The sequence below is a fragment of the Paroedura picta genome, chromosome 1 (assembly GCF_049243985.1).
Source record: "Paroedura picta isolate Pp20150507F chromosome 1, Ppicta_v3.0, whole genome shotgun sequence".
Taxonomy (NCBI): Eukaryota; Metazoa; Chordata; class Lepidosauria; order Squamata; family Gekkonidae; genus Paroedura; species Paroedura picta.
This window is the reverse complement of record NC_135369.1, coordinates 81546300-81569837: the sequence shown is the minus strand read 5'-3', so window position 1 is coordinate 81569837 and position 23538 is coordinate 81546300. Positions and strand designations below refer to the sequence as shown.

Here is a 23538-nt window from a genome sequence, read left to right as displayed (position 1 = left end):
TCTACTCTGGTAACTTTGTATTGACCCCTGGCTTGTATACAACTGTGGCCTTGGACATTCCTTTCAGTGCAGCCCCTTTGGCTGCAAGCAACTCTGGCTTCAGTAAAGCCTGCACTCAATAGCCGTTCGTGCTCAAGGCTTTCCTCCCAATGCAGCACCCTGCTGCAGGAGCAGCACACTTGACTATGCCAGACAGCACAGTTGGATTCCTGGTGGTTTTTAAAAACAGTGTTGCATTGCTGTTAAAAAAAACAAAACAAAGAAACCTTAGTATGCTTTTTTATATGCTTTTGAATCCCACCTAGGCTGTACAGCTCAATTAGTAAGATGTCAGCCTGGAGAAATTAAGTTTAATTGTTTTTTACTTTTGAAAAAAATGGTTCAGCCATTTTTTGAAACATGAGCTTTTAAAAATAAATAAATAAATAAATTTAATTGGCATGGTAAATTTTTGTGGAGAAAAATAAACACCCATGGGTAGGTTTTTCTCATGTGGAGTTATGTTCTCCAATTTAGAGAAGAAAAATCAAGGAAAGAAGAAATGTGCAGAGTACAGGAATAGGATGTGCATTAAAAGGATACTGGCTTCAATTCAGTGATAATTGAAATTAAGCTATATATGCAGAAAAGGCCTCAGATTTCTGTCTATTTATTCTTTGTTGTACAGACTGGCCTGTTTGTCCAGTGTAGAGGGTGGAAGGGCATTGCTGATTACTCGTGATGGCATGAAGCACATTAGAGGATGAGCAGGAGTATGAACCTGAGATGGTACGGCTGATGATGGTGTTGCTAGGATCTATATGAGAACAAAGTTGGCATCTTGGTTTGTTGCAGGCCCTGCTCCATGTTTGTGTTAAGTACTTTATCACTGTTATTTAGAGTAGCAGGCTGTCTAAATGTTGGCTCACCCAGTGCTCATGTGAGGGAAGTGTTGCTATCCAGCATGGATTGTAGGTCATTAGTAATACATTGGACTGGCTTGAGTTGTATTCTAGAAGATGTCCTGTTCCCTTTTTAGAGTGTCCAAGGATATTCCTGCCAGTTTCAGATCTCCGACAATCTAGCCAGAGAATCTTTGTGAATTAACAACAATGAGGTCCCCATGGTGGGGGGTCTTGTAGATATCCTAGCCTTTCCCCCTTTCCAAGTCGGGTGAGTTTCTGATCCTGGAACTCAGCTAGATAAAATGGAATAACAGAAGGCAGTCAAAAAGCAGGGAAAAGGTTAACTTATCTCTCTAACCATTCAAACACTCCCCCTGAACTAGCTTTACAAGACAAACTTGAGATTGGAACCCTATGTTGCCTCATAATTAGTGGTCCCGCCTTAATTCCAATGTAAGCAGTGTGTTTTGAACAACTGTTAAATATTAAATTTCAATAGGATTAAGGCATGCCTACCCTTAATCACTATTGATCTTTCTGAGGTTTGTTTCCCTTTCTTGGCCAAGATGTTCTTCATGTGTATATCATCTTTCTAGGCTATATGTTTTAAGTATAGCTAAGCTTCTTAGAATAGATTTATTTAGGACCACTTTTTTACCACTTGGCAAGCATTCAGCTTTTGGTATGGACTGCCAAGTCCCATTCAATCATGTGTTTAACTCTTTTCCAATAACATCCATGGGACCTAAAATGATAAATATTAGTCAGTGAAATTTGCCCATTGTGACTATTTCTGACAATGCTAACAGTAAAGTTGGTACCATTTGGATTAGATGTAAACATTTAGTTACATGTGATTTAAATAACTTCAAAGCTATTTTTAATCCCCCCTCCAATTATTTATGGTCTTGTTTATTTAAAATCAGAAAAAATAGGGATTTGAACCTACTGTGCATGTTGTTAGTTGTAATCTTGCTGACCAAAGAAATATCTTTCTATGCTGTAATTATATTTGTTTTGAGTTTTCTTTTAATTCAAGGTTTTATCTTTTTATTTATCATTAAATTGATCATCCCAAAATGTACACGGCTGGTTTTCTCTGTGTATGTGTCTGTGTGTGTGCGTGTGTATGCACATTGCAGGATAAAGTAGCCACAGAAATAGTCTCGCAATTTTAGTTTACATCTAAGCTGGAAATCATTGTGTGGTTTTGGAAGCAATATCAAATATGTATTAGCCACAGTTGGAAATGTCTTTGATACTATACTTTACGCGGGTTTAACAAGAGTGAAACGCTGAAGCCCAAATACACATCAATGTGGGTTGTAGGCTTTATGATGTCCAGTGGGAAGCAGGCCTTCTTAGGTCAGCAAATGAATGTCTTGGAAGGTTAAAAGGTTCAGTAAGGTATTTTAATAATAGCATTTGTGTTCTGGATGTCTGATTTATAGCATAGGAAAATGTATTGGAAAATAATAAAATGTTCTTCTTTTTGATAGGTTGTCAAGTTGTTAAGCAACAAAAGATCACAAGCAGTTGGAATATTAATGTCCAGTCTTCATTTAGATATGAAAGATATACAGCATGGTGAGTAAAATGAGCTTCTATTAGATTGTATTCACTAAGACAATTTCATAGTAAAAAAAATAGCAGTGTGTAAAGAAAATAGCATAGTATGGAGAACCAGCTACATATAATAAAAAACCTTCCCTCTTGAAATTAGTACCATGCTGGAAATGTTGCTGTGTGAATCCAAATGAAACGAATAGGGACTGGGCAACCATTTCATTGATGTGTGTTCAATCCCTCTTCCTTTCTATTTAGAAAGAAGTGTTACTGATTGCCTAGCAGGAGGGCAGAAGTATAGCCTACAGATAAAAGACACCACACCAGAAAGTTTGGAATAAACAAGGCCACAGCTTTTATTACCCACCTAGCAAGGCGAATTGACGTTGCATGAGGAAGAATCCAACCATGAAACTTGTCAGCAGACTATGAATAATCAAGGTCTCAGATGAGAAGAACCAGCCTAGGTATCAACCTACAGCATGGAACTCCTTGCCATCTGAAACCCACCCCGGGAAGGTGGCTTAACAGGGGTCCAATGGGCATAAGCCTATATCTGTCTCCCCAAACCACCTGGCAGTGCGAACCTCCCTACCCAGCTGAGTTGGCATGCACCGATCTCTTAATGAGACCCCCAAAGACAGAAGGAAATGGATGCACAGACCTGTTCCCCTCAGGAAAAAAAAAGCACCCCCACAGTCAGTTGGGGGAATCCAAAAAATTCCTGCTTGGTCCCATGATATTTCAAGGTTGGGCAGGTGGTTGGCAGCAAGAGTCTGTTGAAAAGGGACAAGGCTTTCTTAAGTGCTCCTCATCTTGTGCTTCCCCAGTTGTCTGATCCCTTTCAACAGGCCTGGATTCTAAACTGGGCTTAGCTGGTCATTTGCCAACCCATGTGAGCCACCTGTGGAAAATAATGAGAGCTACTGCTGTGAAATAATTGGATTTCCCCCCCTCAATCTGCCAAGTTCACGCCACAGTAAAGTGGAAAATGGCAACAATATTACTTTACTAGAAAATAAGCCCGCTGTAATCCAAATACAGTGGGCTCTAGGGAGGCTGTGATGGCAGCAGGGCCAGAGCACGTACCAGAGGCCGGGTGTTGGCCATCTGGGGAGGCGGCAGCAACTACTCCTGGCCCACCCCCCAGCCCGTGGCTTACCGGAGTGCCTGTGCAAGGCAGGAAACGGAGGCAGCCGGGCTGGAGGGCAGGAGAGAGCTGGCTGCTGGAGTCTGGAGCCGCTCAGCGTGGCTCCCTGGGCGCGGCTGGGGCAGCTTTGGCCGTCTGGTGGGCAGGGTGGGCGGAGGCGGCGCTCCAGCGCAATGTTGAGGCTTCTGCTTGCGGCTCCGTGGGACAGCGGGCGAGCGGAGCGTTGTGCGAGCGGCACGGTTTCGGTGTCAGGTGGGCGGGGTGGCCGGCAGCGCTGCTCCGACGGCGAGGCCGGCTCCGTGGGACAGCGGGGAAGCTGAGCACTGTGCGGGCAGCGCGGCGCAGCGCCTCGTGCGCTGTTTCCGGAGGCTTGGGCGTCAGGTGGGCGGGGTGGCCAGCGGCGCTGCTCCCCCACTGTGCTCAGGCTGGAGGTCCCGGCTCTGTGCAGGCGGGGCGGGCGGCGGCTGCAGCGAGGCGGGGACATCTTGTGGCGGCGCAGGCTGCTCCCGGCTGCGTGGGCCCGTTGTTGGTGGCGGCATCTGGGCCCTCCTGGTCTCGCGGGCAGGCGGCAACCTGCCCTATGGACTGTGAGCCAGGTAATGGCGCTTTTCGGCCGGGTTTTTTTTTTTTTTAATGTCGGCGGCTCATCGGAGTTTTCTGTTGCGGCCATGAGGGCTGGGAGCCCCCAGGCCGGCGGCTTGACGCCCGGCAAGCCAGGTACTGGCGCTTTTCGGCCGGGTTTTTTTTTTTTTTTAATGTCGGTGGCTCCTCGGAGTTTTCTGTTGCGGCCATGAGGGCTGGGAGCCCCCAGGCCGGGTAATGGCGCTTTTCGGCTGTGTTTTTTTTTTAATTTCGGCGGCTCCTCGGAGTTTTCTGTTGCGGCCATGAGGGCTGGGAGCCCCCAGGCCGGGTAATGGCGCTTTTCGGCTGTGTTTTTTTTTTAATTTCGGCGGCTCCTCGGAGTTTTCTGTTGCGGCCATGAGGGCTGGGAGCCCCCAGGCCGGGTAATGGCGCTTTTCGGCTGTGTTTTTTTTTTTAATGTCGGCGGCTCCTCGGAGTTTTCTGTTGCGGCCATGAGGGCTGGGAGCCCCCAGGCCGGGTAATGGCGCGTTTTGGCTGTGTTTTTTAATGTCTGCGGCTCCTCGGAGTTTTCTGTTGCGGCCATGAGGGCTGGGAGCCCCCAGGCCGGCGGCTTGACGCCCGGCAAGCCAGGTACTTGCGCTTTTCGGCTGTTTTTGTTTTTGTTTTTAATGTCGATGGCTCCTCAGAGTTTTCTGTTGCGGCAATGAGGGCTGGGAGCCCCCAGGCCGGCGGCTTGACGCCCGGCGAGCCAAGTACTGGGGCTTTTCGGCCGTTTTTTTTTTTTTAATGTCGGCGGCTCCTCGGAGTTTTCTGTTGCGGCCATGAGGGCTGGGAGCCCCCAGGCCGGCGGCTTGACGCCCGGCAAGCCAGGTTCTGGCGCTTTTCGGCTGGTTTTTTTGTTTTTAATGTTGATGGCTCCTCGGAGTTTGCTGTTGCCTCTCGGCGCGTCAGGCCGGCGGCCAGGGAGCCCCCGGCAGCCGTGCTGCGCACGGCTGCCGGAGGCTCCCTTGCGGCCGGCCTGATGCGTCGGAGGCGCTTCGCGCCTCCGACGCGTCAGGCCGGCGGCAAAGAAGCAACTGCGAGCCGCGCTGTGCGCGGCTCGCAGTTGCTCGGGGCTGGGAATCGGAGGGACCAATCGGCAGGCGCTTCGCGCCTGCCAATTGGTCCCTCCGATTGTCTGTCCAGAGGAAGGGTCCAATCCGGACCCTTCCTCATCCCGGACACATCCCGCCTCAGAACGCCTTACCATTTTATTTAGTCCGTGGCGCCCGTGGCGCCACGGGCGGTGTTAAGATGGTGATGGATGCTAAGCTCTTACCACAGTGCCAAGGGACTAATTGCCTATACTAAGCACACACTTTGTCATCTTTAAATTACAAATTAGTGAATATCTAGTAGAATATTTTTGAAATTTCTGCATGTCATAGATATAAGATCCTACAAGCATTGCTTTGGGAAGAATGATGAAAAAATATGGATTGTTGGTGTCTAATATTTATAGCAATACCGTGGTTATTTATTTATTTGTTTGTTTATATTTTTATACCACACTTCCCTACAGCTCTGGGTGGTTTACATGAAACATTTTGGAACATTTACACAGAACAGTATCAGTATAACAATATAACAATATAACAACAATAACATACCAACTAGAACTAGAACAGTATTTCAACAACAATAACTTTGACACTCCCTTGGTAATATAAGGGTGCCAAAAGAGTGCAAGCCATCGTCCTGGGAAAATTCCCCCAGATATTCTTTGTTTCTTGTTTTCCCCACAGAGGTAATCTTGTGTTGATGCTTCTACAGGCCCCTCTGGCCAGGGTGTTTTTGTTTATGTCTTTTTGTAAAATTATATCACATTTATTAATTTTATTCTGAAGCAACGTAATGCTGGAAAGTGGCCTTACAGCATTTGTCAAAATTGACACTAAAATCTCTGTCTGAGACATCTTGAATTCAGAGTTGTGCTGTTATGCCAGTTTTGTTGAAGTTGCCACAACTTCTCAGAGGTGCTTACTCATGGTACACATATTGATTATTATGAGTTTACAGGCAAAAAAATGCGTTGCCCATCTTTGTGCCCAATTAGGGCACTCAAGATAGTCAACAATTAACAATATAATACAAATCCATTTTAAAAATAGTACATATGTATAAAACCAACAATGAAATATTGGGGTCGACATTTGTTGGTGGATTACATTAGTTGTATCAAGAAAATTGATGAATTTCTCAGTATTAAAAATAAGTTTTGTTTCCTTCTGTTAGTTAAATGATGGCTACTTTGATCCATTAGAAGACATTAAAAATCATAACATGTCGGCAGCCAATCACAATCTACTCCCACCTGCCAAGGCGATAGAGAATGGGGGAGATGATGTATACTTCAAACCCACCCGGGGGGGGGCAACTCTCTACCTCGCAGACCCCAGCCTCAACCATAAACCTGGTGGAAGAGCTCCGTTTTACAGGCCCTGCGGAAAGCTGACAAATCCCGCAGGGCCCGTAGCACACCCGGGAGCTCATTCCACCAGGTGGGCCCAGGACTGAAAAAGCCCTGGCCCTGGTTGAGGCTAGGCATGCTTCTCTAGGGCCGGGAACGACCAATGGATTTTCCCCTGCAGAGCATAACGTCCTATAGGGGACATAGGGCGATAGGCGGTCCCTCAAGTATGTGGGTCCCAACTTGCGTAAAGCCTTAAAGGTTAATACCAAAACCTTGAACCGGATCCAGGCAGCAACTAAGATTTCTCTTTACCATAGTAAGCAAAATGAAATATAAAAGGGAGTGTTTGAAGAAGAAAATGGGGGAGTGGATGGAAAGTGTCTGATTGAAAGAAAAGGGACCATGCCAAAGGGGGAAGGGGTCCCCGGTTATACTCCTTCATGTAAGGTCCACACAATCCTGATACTGATCCTGCCTTCCCGCCACCCAAACTTCCCCTCATGCTTCATTTGAATAGGGGCAAGGGAAAATAGATTTGTAGCCTAAGTGCTATGAATACCTCTTTTTTAAAAAATCAGGGTCTCATTTGCCTTAAATACACTGTATTTAGACATAGTTCCAAAGACTTACTGATAGCATAACCTTGCAAGTTTCATATTCAGATATATCTTTGAAGGTGCCTGTAATTCCTTTCACCGCATTGACATTAAATGATGGCTTTGCATAAAAGGTGAAAAGTGGAGTTATATTTACATAGAGTGTTCTTCCTGCCTCCTTGGGTCTTATAATAGATTTAAAGCAGATGGAATGGAGCTGTGTAGTGCCAGCTTACCTATTAAATAAATATGGTTTCAAGTATGTCGTAGACTTAATAAATCATGAAAACATCTTTTTGACTTTCATAACCTACCTATTTTAGTTGTATATTTTATTTGATATTTTGTTGAATGAATTACACACTGGACAAATGTTGGTGGGCACTGTCAATTTGTGAGTTACTTTTAATCACAATTCAAACTTTTATTAAGTTGTTTTCATGGTTTCTAAACTTCCTCAAGCTCAAGCATTTAGGCTGGTAGTCACAGAGTGAGGCGCCAGTACTGGCGCCAAGAAGTACTTGGTATTTCTGAAGCTGGCAGATGTAGTCCAGTTAAGTCATAGAGTGAAATCTGAAAACAATGATATGGTCCTTTCCTTCAGTCAAATATTCAGCTTGGTTTGAGTTAATAATGAGAACCTTATGAACAAAGGAGTCCGCCTAACATCTGTGTCTGTGGTAAAGCCAACACAAGTTGATTGAAAATTTGCTTGCTTAACATGCAAAGCTAACAATAATATGGCATGAATGTCAGTCATTGAAGAGGTCAAGAAATGCTATGTTTAACCTTTATCCTATTAGGATTAAGTGTATGTAATTGTTCTTTCCTACAAACCCTCTCATAGAATTCATATTTTAACTTAATTTCAGTTTAATGAAATGCATTTATTTTTCAGGGACTAATATTTAATGAATAATTCTATCTTTGGGTTTAACAATGTAAGGAGTTGGACAGGCCTAGTTAGAATGAGCAGAGATTGTGATAAATTAGAAAGGTGTGGAGACAATTGAAAAGAAAGCCAGCTGCCAGCAAACAAGACCTTACATGGCTTAAATATGCTTCCGCTTTGCATATGTTCCCAACCACTTTCTATACATAAAATATCTAGTGACAGTCTGACTATCACAGGGTATGTGGAACACATACCTGTCCTGGGGCTCCTTGGTCCTGGCCCCTTCCCTTTCTGTCCCAGACACACACGCATGCAGACACAGAATCCTCCCCCCACTCTCCCCGGGCCTTCCCCCTTACCTCGTGCTTCCAGAAACCTCCTTCCTGGTCCCTCCCCCCTCTCTCAGACACAAACATAGAGACTCCTTCCCCCCATCCCCTCTTTGCCTCTCCCCCTTACCTCTCCCTTCCTTGACATTCCTCCTGGTCCCTGCCCCCCTCTCTCTGACACACACAGACATAGACTCCTTCCCCCAACTCCCCCGTCCTTTCCCTCTTCTAACCTCTCACAGCAAGAGGGCTACCATGTTCTGCGGTCCACCATTTCAGGTGGCTCCACCATTTCAGGTGGCTGCCCCAAAGCTGGCAGCCAGTATTTTTCCGACACTATATGAAATTCATAGGACCCTTTCAGGCTGAGTTGACTGTTGAACAGTCATGAAGCATGACCCAATGAAGTTGATAACAACAGATTGAGGAGAGACAAAAAATGAAGTGCTACTTTATTCCATTAATAACTGAATTGTAGAATTTACTGACACTATATGTTGTGATGTCATGTAGGTATGGCCATAAGCACAGATGATAAATAGGAACCTTTATATGCAAAGTCAATTAATTTTGGAATGCGAGTGCTAGGAAGATCTTGCATCTGTACCTTGTTTGTTTCCCTCCAAGGCAAGTGGTTGGTCATTCTGTGAAAAGGATGGTGAATCACAGGTTTGATCCTGTAGACACCACATCTTTTCTTTTGAAAAGCTGTTTCTTCTTAGCTGTTTGTCTGTGTGCTCATATATAATGGAGTAGTATAACCTTATCTTTTGGCAATCAAGTTTGTATCTTATGACAACTTATGATTTTCCCCCTTCCTAATTTGATGTGTGACTTTTCATCCCAAGAGAAGGGAATTAATCATAGAGGCAATTATTTAATGCCTAAGTTAATACTTTGGCATGTTAAAAAGATCATTAGCAGAGCTGGTTGCCAAAAGCATCAAGATGAACAATAAATATTTAAATATATCCAAATCAGAAAACCCATCAGAGAAGTAGCTGGACCTTGGGATGACCAAGAAATAAAGGGAGATGGGGAGATGGCAGAGAAGCTGAATTATTTTTTTCTTTTGCATTCACTGTGGAGTGCATGGGGCATGAATCCATACCACAATTACTATTTTCAGGGAAGGAATCTGGAGAATTGAGTCAAGCTTGAGGTGACAAGAGATTATGTTTGAGAAAATTACCTACTGAGGAAATTACAAACCAGTAAGTTTCCAGGTTCTGATGGTATAAACCTGTGAGTTCTTAGGGAACACAAATGTGAAATTATTGTTCTGCTAACCCATATATGTAACTTATCACTAAATTCAGTCACTGAACCAGAAGCCTAGAGAACAGCAACTGATTTTAAGAAGATACCCAAAGGATGAACTAGGAAGTTACAGGTCAGTTAGCCTGATGTCTGTCCCAGGCAAATTGGTCAAAATTGCTATTAAAGGTAGAACTATTAGGAGCAAAGTCTGCTGAAAGAAAGTCAGCATGCATTCTGCAAAGGAAAGGTCTGTCTCACGAACATTTTGGGGTTTTTTTTGAAGTGAATAAGCATGCAGGTAATAGTTACACAGTATATAATCAAAATGTGGAATTTGCTGCCAGAGGATGTTGTGATAGCCACTGGGATAGATAGCTTTAGAGGGGAATTAAGTAGATTTAGGTAGAAAAGGTCATGGTGACTGAGGGGAACTTTTGCATTCAGAGGGAGTAAGCTTCTGAATTCCACTGTCAGGAGGCAATGTTGGCAAAGGCGTCTATGCCCTGTTCTTGGCCTTCCAGAGGAACTGCTTGGCCACTGTGTGAGACAGGATGCTGGACTAGATGACTACTGCAGGAATCTTCTTATCTTCTAATGAATTAATTAATTTAATACATTTTAAAGGTGCCTTTTTACCCATTGGGTCCCCAAGGTGGTGAATAATATAAACATTAAGATTAAAAACACAGATAAGTATATAAAATAAAACACATATACACACGGACAGATGGAACGGTCAGTGACAATCCAGCCAGAATGCTGTCCTCAGTATACTGAGTTTACTGTAACTGCTGTGTACTCTTCAAGGGCAGCCACTCTGTAGTTGTTTAATCTAGGTGTTACCATAGCATTCACCACCATGGTAAGATGACTTTGCCTCAGCTGGTTTGCCAGCTGAAGCTGAGCAAAGGTGCTTCCAAGCACCACTGCCAACTACTTACCAAACAGGAAGCCCAGGTCCAGGAGTACACCAAGCCACAAACCTGCTCCTTTAGATGGGATGCAACCCCATCCGGATCAGGAAATGCCTCAGTTCCTTGGTCAATCTACATTTTGTCAGGATTAATTTACAGTTTATTAGCTCTCATCTATTCAAAGCTACATCCAAGCTCCTGTTCATGATTTGCCAGATAAAGATAAGTATCAACTATATATTGGTGAATGTTGGTGGTAGACCAGCTATATTTCTTACATGTAGAAGTTGAAAAAGCATGGAGGACAAGATAGAATAAGGTGACCAGATTTTAACATTGGTAAAGCAGGACACCATTGACCGGGGGGGGGGGGTTCTTGATTAAAAATTTGGTCTATATGGAGCAACAAAAAGTTTCATAGAATGCATAGAATGCAAAAATAGTATTGTAATATATATTTTTAAAATTTCAACATAAGTACAATTTGCCAGGTACCCCCAGATGTCCCTCCAAAAGTGGGACAATCTGGTTACCTTAAGGTAGAACCATGTGAGATCTTGTAGAACAGAGGCCAAGGGATGAGCAGTGATCCACCAGCATTACTCACTGAATCCTACCTGAAAAGAATGTTCAGCATGAAATTTGAAACATGAAGTTGAAATATGCATGGCAAATGCCTGTTCAGTTTGTAGCTCTAAATATAAAGCATGTGAATCTCTAGTTTTAAAATAGTACATTCCCCACCCCTTAGCATTGATGATAAATCTAAATTACTGCTGGCTCTTATATTTTCTAGTGGAACAGAGATTTCTGGTCTCTATTTTGACTGAAATATAAACTTGGTTTTGCACCCAGCTATATCACTTATTTTCCATATTAAGAGTTTCAGAGTGCAACCCCAGGTTGTTTCCATTATGTCCTGAAAATGCCACCTTTTCTCCCTCCCCCCTTTAAAAAAATACCCTAAGGAAGAGTTCTTTTGAACAAAAAAGGTTGTTCATTACTTTGTAATGTTTAATTAGTCCAATGAACACCACTCAAGATGTACTGCCCTGTTCAAAACAGCACAGAATTATACTAATATCTTCATTAGCACTATTGTATTGAAACTTTGAATTTCATACACTTCTATAAATAGGATCAAGTTGTCAGTGAATGCCAAGTTATTCAAAATAGTGATGTGGTGACAGAGAAGGAAAGGGGCAGGGGGAAACATAAAGGGACATGGTATGTGACAAATTATAGAAAGAAATATAGTTCATTAGATCTGATTACAACTTCAGCTATACAGGATTTATAAATGCAAAAGTTCAAGATTTGTACTAATTGTAAGATTTAAAATATAACAATATCCCTTAAGTGCAAATGGGTATTATTTTTTAGTCAGTTATTATTTATCAGTTCAGTCTAGTAATCATCTTAATTTTGTTAGATATCTTTTTTTGTTCCAAGTATTGAATTGCGAACTTGTTCATATTTGGAGTTCTAATGCAAGGATTTAGTGTATTGACAAAGATATATTTTCAAATAGAGAAGCCAAGGGGCTTGAGATACCATAGAGTCAGACATAATGACAGGGTTTCATAGAGCTGTGGTACAAACAAGAAAGGTTTTTTTTTTTTTTTTTACCAGGCTACTGGGAATCTTGATGTTGAACTACTGCTCCCCAGGCCATGTCTTAAATGATGTCTGAAACTCTATCTGGTATAAAATCTCTCTGGGATTTTGGCTGTACTGTAGATGGTTTCCTATGCATTCCTATGCTCATTGACTTGGGAGAAACTCCCATTCAAACTGTCTGCCCAGGACTGGATTTGTTACTACCCTAGATTCAAGTACGATGTTAGATAACCGTTTGGGGAAACTTGAAAACCATTAAACTGGATATAGAGTCTATTCAACATCACACATATTTGAAATGTTACCCCTTTCACATGACACAATCACAAACCTTATTATCAGGTACTCTACTATAATGGGCTCCTCTTACACTTGGTAAGGATGGGACCAGTGTAAATACACACTCACACACACATGTGTGAGAACCTGCAGGAAATTTACAGTAGCAGTCATCCCATTCCCCTCACCTTTCTTTTCTCCCCTCTACCCCTACTGTTTCTTTCTCTTTCATTCTGCCTCCCCATCACTCTCTGCCTCGTCACTATTCTCTCTCTCTCTCTCTCTCTCTCTCTCTCTCTCTCTCTCTCTCTCTCTCTCTCTCTCTCTCTCTCTCTCTCTCAGAAGTGTTCAGAATTTGTTGACTATTGCCTGCCTCCCTGTTATGGCCTCTATTGTTCCTTAGAGCACTCCATCCAAATCCTTGAAGTTTCCCCACCAAATACTAGCTAGGGTCAGCTTTGCTTATCTTCCAAGATCAGACAAGATTGACCTTGCCAAGGCTATAATATTAGGCCTAAAAATATTGTAATATCACATAGTAAGAACTAATTAGCAGCATCTCCCCCCTCCAAAAAAAAAAAAACTGATTTAGCATGAAGAAGCTAATAAAAGAGAAAAAGTTAAAGTTAGCAGCATGAACAAATAAAAACATAATGAGTGTAAGTCACTATAAATAGTATACCAAGCAAAAGAAGAGTACAAAGTCTAATAATAAATCATAAAGCAGAAGAAAAGGCATGTTCAGAGTGTCCTTTTTTCTCTCTCTGAAGGCCAGAAACACAATGCAGGAAAGAGCCATAGTCAAGGCAGCACAACAGAGAAGGTCTTGTCCCTTGTGGCCACCAATTACATTTTCAAAGGCAGGAAAACTCAAAGCAGAAACCTCAAACAGTGTCTTAGTTGGTGTACAGACTCCTATGAGAAGTAGTTTGCTCATGAGACGTAGTTTGCTCATCCTTCCATTTTCTGTCCTTTATTTCCTAACAGATTTTCATAAATTAGGTATCTGTGGAATTACTTGATGGGCGTCAATTAGATAAATTTGGAAAAACTTGTTGGAAAGGATAGGGTTACCTTTTTACGTTTCTAGGCTGGCTGGCTTATAGCAGAAAACATCTAAGAGGCTTACAGACAGATAATTCTTACTGTACAATTAAAGCTTGTTCATTTTGCTTGTAAACCGCCTCGGAATTCTTACCACTCCCCCTCATGCAACCAGTTGGGTGATCTTGGTTAAGATCAAGCTGTTCTTACAGAGCAGTAATCTCAGGGCTCTCTCAGCCCCCCTCCTACCACCTCACAGATCATCTGTTGTGGGGAGAGGAAGGGAAGGCAACTGTAAACCACTGAGACTCCTTCAGGTAGAGAAAAGCAGGGTATAAAAACAACTCTTCTTCTATATTTAAATCGCACACCTTAACTGGCAAGAAACAAGTAAATCAGAGCATAATTATTAGCAAAATGTTGTTGTTGTTGTTTAGTTAGGACAGTGGTCCCCAACCTTTCTGAGGTTGGGGACCGGCAGGGCATTGGGGCACGGCCCGCGGCCCGCGCGGGCCACGCCCACGCATCGACCGTGCCCCCGCATCGGGCCGCGCCCCGCGAGCCGCGCATGCACATCGGGCTGCGCCCCCGCATCGGGCCGCGAGCCGCGAGCCGCGAGCCGCGCCCGCACATCGGGCCGCACCCCCGCATCGGGCCGCGCCCGCGAGCAGCACCCCTGCATCGGGCCGCACCCCGCCAGCCGCGCCCGCACATTGGGCCGTGCCCGCACATTGGGCCGCGCCCGCACGGGTGCAGCCCGGCCCCGATTCCCTCTCCCCGCCCTGCTGCAGTAAGAAGCTTCCCGGGCCGCAAGCTTGCGGCCGGGGAAGTTTTTTACTGCGAGGGGGGTGGGGAGAGGGAGCCGCGGCCCGGCGCCTTGGCCTTCGCGGCCCAGCACCGGGCCGCAGCCTGCAGGTTGGGGACCACTGAGTTAGGATACTCTTTAACAAGAAATATATTCCATGATGGCCAAATAATCTTTTAATTTAAGACACAATTCAAATATTGAGAAACATCTTGTTTAACAGGTTTGAATAATTAAAGTCCTGGGTGAACATTACAATTTCTTTGGTATAAAGACTGCTGTGAGAAGTAGTTTCTTTGAGCCATTAGGTTACTGCCACATTTTCAAGAAGAGCACATTTTTGTGATCTTGATGAAATCTTCAGCTGGAAGCAGAATTGACTTATAACATACTAGATTTCAAGCCCATTTTATACTGTCATAAAATGGGCGCTAGACAGCTCCCCCCGAGAACAGCGAACGACGTTCTCTCGCCCTCCGGAGCGCCCTCGCTGCAGCGAGGGGGCTCCGGAGGGCGAGAAAAGGCCAGCTCCCGCCCCCCCCCACCGTCCCCAAACGGCGAACGGCGTTCTCTCGGCCTCCGGAACGCCCTCGCTGCAGCTCCGGAGGCCGAGAGAAGGCCGGCTCCCACCCTCCGCACCCTCCCCAAACGGCGAACTCCCACCCTCCCCAAACGGCGAATGGCGTTCTCTCGGCCTCTGGAGCGCCCTCGCTGCAGCGAGGGCGCTCCGGAGGCTGAGAGAAGGCCGGCTCCCACCACCCCCACCCTCCCCAAACGGCGAATGGCCCCCGAAGCTCTCCCAAGCCTTCTCTCGGCCGGCGGAGCGGCCTCGCGGCGTCTACGACGCCGTGAAGCCGCTCCGCCGGCTGAGAGAAGGCGGCCAGGCCCGCCCGCCCAGGCCCACCTGCTCCCGAGGCTTCGCGGCTCCTGATTGGCCCGTCCGAGTTTTTATCCCGGACCGGTCCCGCCCTAACTCCTCCCCACTACCCCTTACTCTTTTATTCAGTCCGTGGCGCCACGGGCTATGTACAGATAGTAGATACTCTGGGCTTAGAATCAGAATCATAGAGGTGGAAGGGATATCCAGGGTAATCTAGTCCAACTCCCATGCACTATGCAGGAACTCACAGCTACCTGCCTATCCAGAGTTACCCAAATTTCATCCCCAAGTGACCCCACCACCACCACGAAATATCTCCGGAATCCACCTACCATCCCACAGTGGCAATCAGCAATTCCCTGAGTAAGCAAAGAAGGGCCACAAGAGACAAACACTGGCACATCCCTTCCTGCCCACTCTCTCACAATCTGTCTACGTTCATAAAATCAGCATGTCTGTCAGATGACTATCTAGCCTCTGCTTAAAAACTTCCAAAGAAGGAGAACCCATACTGGACCTCCAAAAAGCAAAATTACAAGCAAAATTACAAACTCCTGATTCCACACAGTGAAGTCAGAAAATCACAAACATTAGTATCATACTCACCATGAATCTTTGATAAAGGGAGATAAGTCCATTTTCACATTGCTTTGCAATTGAATGAAGTCTTTCTCATTGGAAATAAATGTGAAAATGGGAGCTTCTTTGTTTTTTCTAGTTCTTACTACCATATAGTCCTGATAATATATATATATATATTTTAATTTGTACGTTGGTGTACCTAGCGCATCTGTCTTGCAAGACTGGAATACTCTAGCAAAAGCATAATATGGATTTTTTTAATACTTCTGGTTGGATCTAGAACCCAAATCCTATCTCATTGTTTATTGAATGTCTCATCTTGTTGATTGTATTGACTCACTCTGTTTAATCCAAGTTCCAGTAAAGAAGCCAAAGGATAAATAATGTAAATCAGTCAATTGACTGTTGCCCTTTTTCCTACAGCACTTGAAAATAGGCCTTCATCCTCAGATTTTGGTAACCTGTTATAGGGAGAAGGACCATGGGGCAAAGGACAGATTTGACCTTGAATCATCAGGCAAGATGAAATTAGAACTGAATAAGGCAGTCTCTGGTGTCTCTGTCTTGTAGTCCAAGTTGCATACTCTAGAGAAGGATGTTGAACTTTTATATTTAAAAAGGGAAAAGCATAAAGTTAACAGGATCTCTATAGGGCTATTATCTCATCCAGGGATGTTTCTGTTTCTTGACATACTACCAGAGATTCCCGAGTTTCACATTTCACGTGAATCTATCCAAACCAAGTAATACACACATAATCTGTATATACTGAATGAAATGGTGCTATTAATTATTTTAAAGTCCCACACATATGACAAACCTGTTCTACCAATGTAATGAAAAAATTATAATGGGTCTCACAGTTATTCTTTGTCAAAATGGGTACACAGTGTGTTATCTTGCCCAAATAAAAATTGGTGTCAGAAAAATGTGATATCTCATGAATGTTAGCATTAGAATGTGAACAAAATTACATTCAACATTGCATTTAATTTCTTCCACTTTGGTAGTTTTCTGTTTGGGTTCCATTCTTCCTGCTGTGACAGGATCAAGGTTATTGCATTTTCCAACCATGGATGTTTTGAGAAACATTATTTCCTTAGTGAACTGTTACTATTATCATTGCTGTTCCATCTGGACAATATCATCATGGCGTCTTCATTACTACATTTGGTTTGACACCCATTCTTTTGTAGAAATATAAAGTGCAGACTCTCTTTGTTGAACTTGAGTTATTATACTTTGATTAAAAGAAGCTATAGCCTTACACTGGAGACAGTTTCTCCATCCATCTCTAGCAAATTGTATGAAAGCTGCAGTTCTGTACACATTTATTTAATCTGAAGGGTAATATTGTATTTCATTATCCAAGAAAAATACAGAGAGATCTTCAGCATCTGGGCATGTTATTGTTGAGAAATTTTACTAGAACTAAACTAGTAAAACATAATTCCGAAATATCTATTTCTTAGCTTAAAATGGTACAGAGATTTACTGTAAAAATAATTGACACAATGGAAAATCTAAGAACAAAATTACATTACAAGAATCAGTGGGGTGCTAGAACCCTATTTCTGAAGATTTTTTCCCCTTTTCTTGATAATGTCAAATATAAAACAGTGTTAAATGAATTTGTCTGTTCCAGTATCCAATGTGGGTAGAAAGTGCTCACAGGATTATATCATGTCACATACTTAAAATACTAGAGTTGGACTCTGGCCTTAAGTCCATTTATGTAGTTCTGTTTTGGTACTGGTCATGGCAACAAAGCATCGTCTTGCTACAAGCATTGTAGAACAGGAATCAGGCCTTATTGTTTCTCTAATAGCAAAGCTATTTTCTGGTCCAAGAATCATATTGCATGAAAAGACTGGAACCTCCAAAGGTTCCAAAGGGAAGGCAGAAGCGATTAAGAGCATCAAGATCAAGTTAGCAAAAGTTGCTTAGGGTCCCTGGCTCCAAGGAGACCAAATTAGTTTCATCCAGAACCATGGCCTTCTTGGGCCTGGCCCTGGCCTAGTGGAACACTCTCCCAAAGGAGATTGGAGTCCTGCAGGAGCTTGAATGGTTCCATAGGACTTGTAAAATAGAGCCATTCCACCAGGCCTATGGTTGAAGTCTATAACATTGCTGAATTGAGCTGGCTCCCCTATCTAAGCCCCAACTGTACATCACTTGGGGCTGATAAGATTCCTCTGCCACATTTCTCATTCCTTGCCACTGAAAGTTATAGGTGATTCTATATGTTTTTATTATGATATAACTTGCCCTGAGTTTGAAAAGAAAGGGTGGTAATAAATTCAATTAATAATAATATCTTCATATTGCACTGTCTGCCTTAGTGTCTTTTGTAGTCATTGAACAAACTGTAACAGGAAGATCTAGACAAGTCATATGTGCAAATGACTGCCTTGGAAACTTTTTGACAACTCATAATTAATATTCAGAAATATTATCAGTTATATTAAGATTTTGCTCATTCAATGCAATATGTTACAATTTGGACTGATTAAAACACTTGTAAACAAAACCATTTCTTGGTGAAGATTCCAGAATAGCAAAAGAAAAAAAAGGCAATAACTCCTAAAATTATAAACAAAATGTCTATGCACCACACTGAATATGCGTGGTGCTTCAGGGGAAGGGCAAAACCATCATTTCCTGAAACAAATATCCCAGTGAATTAGGTGTGCAAGTTGTTTGGACAGCTCTCTTAGTCATTCATTCATCCAAATTAGTTCCTGGAGCATCACTGGCTACTCTGGAAGTTCCCCCACTTTCACATGGTGTGGCAGCACCGGGTGTTGGAAGGAATACTGCAACTGGTATGAAGATGCTGATCCTGATCCTGGGTTTGGTAAAAAAAGACAATGAAATGACTGATCTCCCAAAACCTTTTTCAAATGGGAGGTACCTAATGTTCGATTAAAAATAGAGTCCAGTAGCACCTTTAAGACCAACAATGGCTTGAATAAATCTTTGTTGGTCTTAAAGGTACTATTGGACTATTTTTGTTGTTCTATTTCAGACCAACACAGCTACACACTTGAATCTGATGTTCAAGAGAGCCAGTTTGATGTAGTGGTTAGAAGTGCGGACTTCTAATCTGGCATGCCAGGTTCGATTCTGCGCTCCCCCTCATGCATCCAGCTGGGTGACCTTGGGCTCGCCACAGCACTGATAAAATTGTTCTGACCGAGCAGTGATATCAGGGCTCTCTCAGCCTCACCCACCCCATAGGGTGTCTGTTGTGGGGAGAGGAATGGGAAGGCGACTGTAGGCCGCTTTGAGCCTCCTTCGGATAGGGAAAAGCGGCATATAAGAACCAACTCTTCTTCTTCTTTAATCATCAGGCTATAACCTTTCATTAATTAAGTTTGTAAATTTCCTGTGATTAGTCAGTCTCAAAGCTTCTTCGCCCAGTATGTGGCACAAGAGTGGCTGAATCATCCATAGTACCTGCTCATAGACAATTTCTGCTTAATCAAATAGTTGAGGCAGATTCTTTTCCCCCTGGAAAGATGTTTATGTTGTTTGGCTAGTAGTATTTCCATGTCAAACATTTTACTTACATCTTTAGATGACTCAGAAGCCCATTAAAAGGTGCATGCAGTACTGATATGCTCATCAGCACAATTTGAGGTAGATATGCTAGGTATACATACATACATACATACATACATACATACATACATACATACATACATACATATTAACCCTTCTATATTCTTCACCCATATTTTTATCACTTGTCAAACTGGGGGGGGGGAATCTTATCTAAATAATTAAGATAAGCACTGAAGGGTTCTGTATGGTCATATCAACAGACCTCTCAAAAATAGAACTGCAATATAATCTCTCTAGATTAAACAGTCTACAATGGTAATCATGTTTGCATTTAAACATTTTATTCTGAAAGGATTACAGTGCTGGTCTCATTTTTCCCCCTCTTCTCCCCAGACAAGGAGGCGACACACTGACTCAAACAAAATGTATTTGTTCTCTAAGAATTTAACTTGCACAAATTTTATAAACAAAGTGTATAGGTGTATGAAGCTTTGGCTGATTTAATCAGTAACTTATGTCTTTGAATTTATATAAGCTTGTTTACTCAAGATGCCTGCACTGGAAATGTTTATACTAAAAATACCTCTTATTTTATAGCATTTGATTTAAAACTTATATCAATGTAACATTATTGCTGTGAACTAGAACACTGTGGGCACAACACAATGCTTCATGGAATCTCCATCTTCCCTTCCTTAACACGCTGCAGCCACATGTAGCATTCCATCTCACCTCCCCACCTAGGAGGGCTGTGTACATGGGGGATAGATTGGCTCTTGTCCCATATCGTCCTTCCCAAAGGCACACATTTCTCTTTAAACGAGAACCTAGAATCTAGTTTTAGATTCATAAGCATAATATTATCATTTTGATGTGCTGTTGATTTCCAGAATATTACAACCCAGAGGATAAAAGAGGATTAAAAATTCAATAAATACTAATAGTAATACCATCGAGATTTATATGTACCTTCACTGCCAGCAGTTGATTTCAAATTATTCAGATTAAATTTATACTCATGTATGTGTCTTTATAAATATCCAGTTTTTGTTTTTCACACACATACATGATCCTGGGCTTATTCTGCACACATTGGATAATATACTTTCAATGTGCTTTTGCAGCTGGATTTTCCTGTCCAAAAGTGTATTGAAAGTGCATTATCCAATATGTGCTGAATAGGCCCTGGTCTTTCATACTGCCTCAGATTGTCAATCTCAGGTGTATGTTACTGGTATATCGTTGAACAATTCTCTTGTATAAGGACAGTTAATTTTCAACATAGCTCTCTGAAAGGAGAACTAATATATTGCGTTTCACTGTTTGCTGAATATTATATCAACTGCATGGTAATCCTATATAACAAACAAATCTTGAATGGTGTTCCTGAAAGCATTGGATCAGAGTATGATTCCTGTTGCTTTTTAATGTGGACTACCCATCTTCCCCCAAAACTAGAGGACAATTTGAGGAGTAAACAGTTTGGAAGATCTTTGAGGGCTTTCTTTACCTTGCTCCTCATCACAGCACAAAGTTTACATTGGTGGCAAGAAGGGTAAACCGCAATGGCAATCTGTCCAGGTTGTTAGGACTGGGTCTATTTTGCAGCTTGAGTCTTGTCTCTGGAGTGATATAAGTGTTCATATGAGGTCTTTTGGGTAAAACCCAATGTAAACAGTAAGTCTTTAAGACAAATGGGTAAACATGTTAATTATAATTTAATTTGAGTCTTTTTGACTGTCTAATTAGGTTGTTTATTCATGGTGAGGCCTATGTGCATTGGGCTCTACATACATTGGCTCCTATTCAAATGTAATAGCCAAACTTTGGCCATCAAGCAACCCTGGAAGGGAGACATAGCTCAGTGATAGAACTAATTTGGGAGCAAGGAGGTCCCAGTTCCAGTCCCTGGCATCTCCAGTTAAAAAAAAGACCAGGTAATAGTTGGTATGAAAGACCTGTACAGCAGTGGTCCCCAACCTGCGGGCCGCGGCCCAGCGCCGGGCCGCAGCTCCCTCTCCCCGCCCCCCCCCGCAGTAAAAAACTTCCCAGGCCGCAAGCTTGCGGCCCGGGAAGCTTCTTACTGCGGGGAGGGCGGGGAGAGGGAATCATGGCCGGGCCGGGCCGCGCCCGCGCGGCCCGATCCACGGGTGCGGCCCGCGGGCGCGGGCGGGCGCGGCTCGTGGGCGCGGCCCAATTCGCGGGTGCGGCTCACGGGCGCGACCGGGCGCGGCTCGTGGGCGTGGCCCGCGCGGTCCCTGCGGGCGCGGCCCGATGCCCTGCCGGTCCCCAGCCTAATAAAGGTTGGGGACCACTGCTGTACAGGACACCCAGAGAAACATTGCCAGTCAAAGTAAACCAAACTGACCTTGATAGACCAGTGGTCTCACTTGGTAAAGCAACTTTGTGAACATAGACATAGGAGGGGAGAAGAGGGGACCAAGATGGCAGAGCTCTGAGCCACTTGCCATGTATTGTGTAAATATGTGAATATAAGAGGAGCCATGTTTGATCAAGCCAATGGCTCATCCAGTCCAACAGTATGTCACTCAGTGGCTAAAAGCCAGGTACCATCAGGAGATACAGCAGTGGGGTCAGAACTACAGAAATCCTCTCACTGTTGCCCTTCCAAACTGAGAATACTGAGCATCACTATCCCAGACAGCTCCCTCTATACCTTGGAGCTAATAGCCCCTGACGGACCTCTGCTCCATCTGTTTATCCAATCTCATTTTGAAGTTGTCTCTGCTTATAGCTGCTACCAATTCCTGCAGCTGTAAATTCTGTGTATTTCTTAACAGGAAAGTTGTTACATTTTATTCACCATTTTAGTTCTTTTCTGCACTTTTCCCAATGCTATAATATCTTTATTGAGGTACAGTGACTGGAACTGTACACAGTTTTCCAAATGAAGCTGCACCATAGATTTCCATAGGAACATTATGATACTGGCTGATTTGTTTTCAATCCCCTTCCTAATAATCCCCAGTATACCATTTGCCTTTTTCTTTTTAAACTGCAGCCACAAATTGAATTGACATATTCAGTGAATAATCTACTACAAGACCGATTCTGCACAAGGAATCTTCCCCTGGACAGCCTCTGGTTGCTGGTGGGTTTTAGAACTCCCTCCATATGACATTGTCTGCATCCCAAGGCCGTCCATGGGCTGTCTTGAGTTTGGGCCAGATTTGCCTCAAGATGAGGAAAATTGCTAAAACTGGATTTGCCATTTGTTATCGTGTTTCACATCAGGGAGCAACCAAGGGCAAGCCTGTGTGGAGGAAGAAATGCCCAACAGTCCCTGCAGAGTTTTGCCTGCCCTCACACCCACTCTCCCATCTCCATTTCCTCCTCTGAGTTTTTTTTAAGGGTGCAGTCTGGGTTGCTGCAAGCCCACAAAGCTACTTTACATAAGTTAAAATAAAAATTTCCCTAAAGTTACCATGGTCTTTTTGAGATTGGGCAGGCAAAATATAGTCCAGTTTGTGTTTTCTGGTGGGGGTGAATGAATGGGGATGGGGGGGGCACATGATGAAGCAGCCTTCTCCCAATCAGCTAGGTGTCCATGCTCTTTGTTTTTAAGACTACTGTGTACACACAATCACTATTCGGGGTCCAGTTACCATGTCCATCCTCTCACAACTCTACCCAAGTATAAATAGAGTCTGAAACACCACAAATCCCCCCCCAAAAAAGGGGGGATGCTTTATCATTGTGGCGTTTCTCCATAACAACATGGAAGTGTTGGTTTGTTATTAAAAAAATTAATTTCAGGGCTCAGGGGGGATGGAAGTTTGAGTCCCCAAGACAACTGCTGTGCTTTGATTAGTGGCTTACTGTGATTGACAAACCGAGGAGTTGGGGGAGAAGTTTGTTTTCCCTTGCCGCCTCATCAGGAGGCAAAAAGCCGGGATGAGGTGGAGGGAACATGTGGGAAGGGTCTCCCATGAGGAGGCTTGCAAACATGCAGCTTACAACTGCATGTCTGCAAGCAGGAGGCAGTGTGAATTTTGTTCCTCTGTGTGGAATCAATCCAAGATCTCTCTCCTAGTCAGTTACCACCAGTTCAGAACCCATCATCATATGTTTATAGATGGAATTTTTGGCTGTAATGTGTATTATTTTGCACT

General features: G+C 43.4%; 1 protein-coding gene across 2 annotated transcripts in view; it reads left to right on the top strand.

The window, feature by feature from the left end:
• Nucleotides 1–23538, top strand: part of FMN2 (formin 2) — a 223718-nt gene that overhangs the window by 107605 nt on the left and 92575 nt on the right. For both annotated transcript variants that reach the window (XM_077345246.1, XM_077345237.1), the window contains one exon: nucleotides 2384–2471. In XM_077345246.1, the coding sequence (XP_077201361.1) occupies nucleotides 2384–2471 (88 nt within the window). The remainder of the gene's footprint in view (nucleotides 1–2383; nucleotides 2472–23538) is intronic.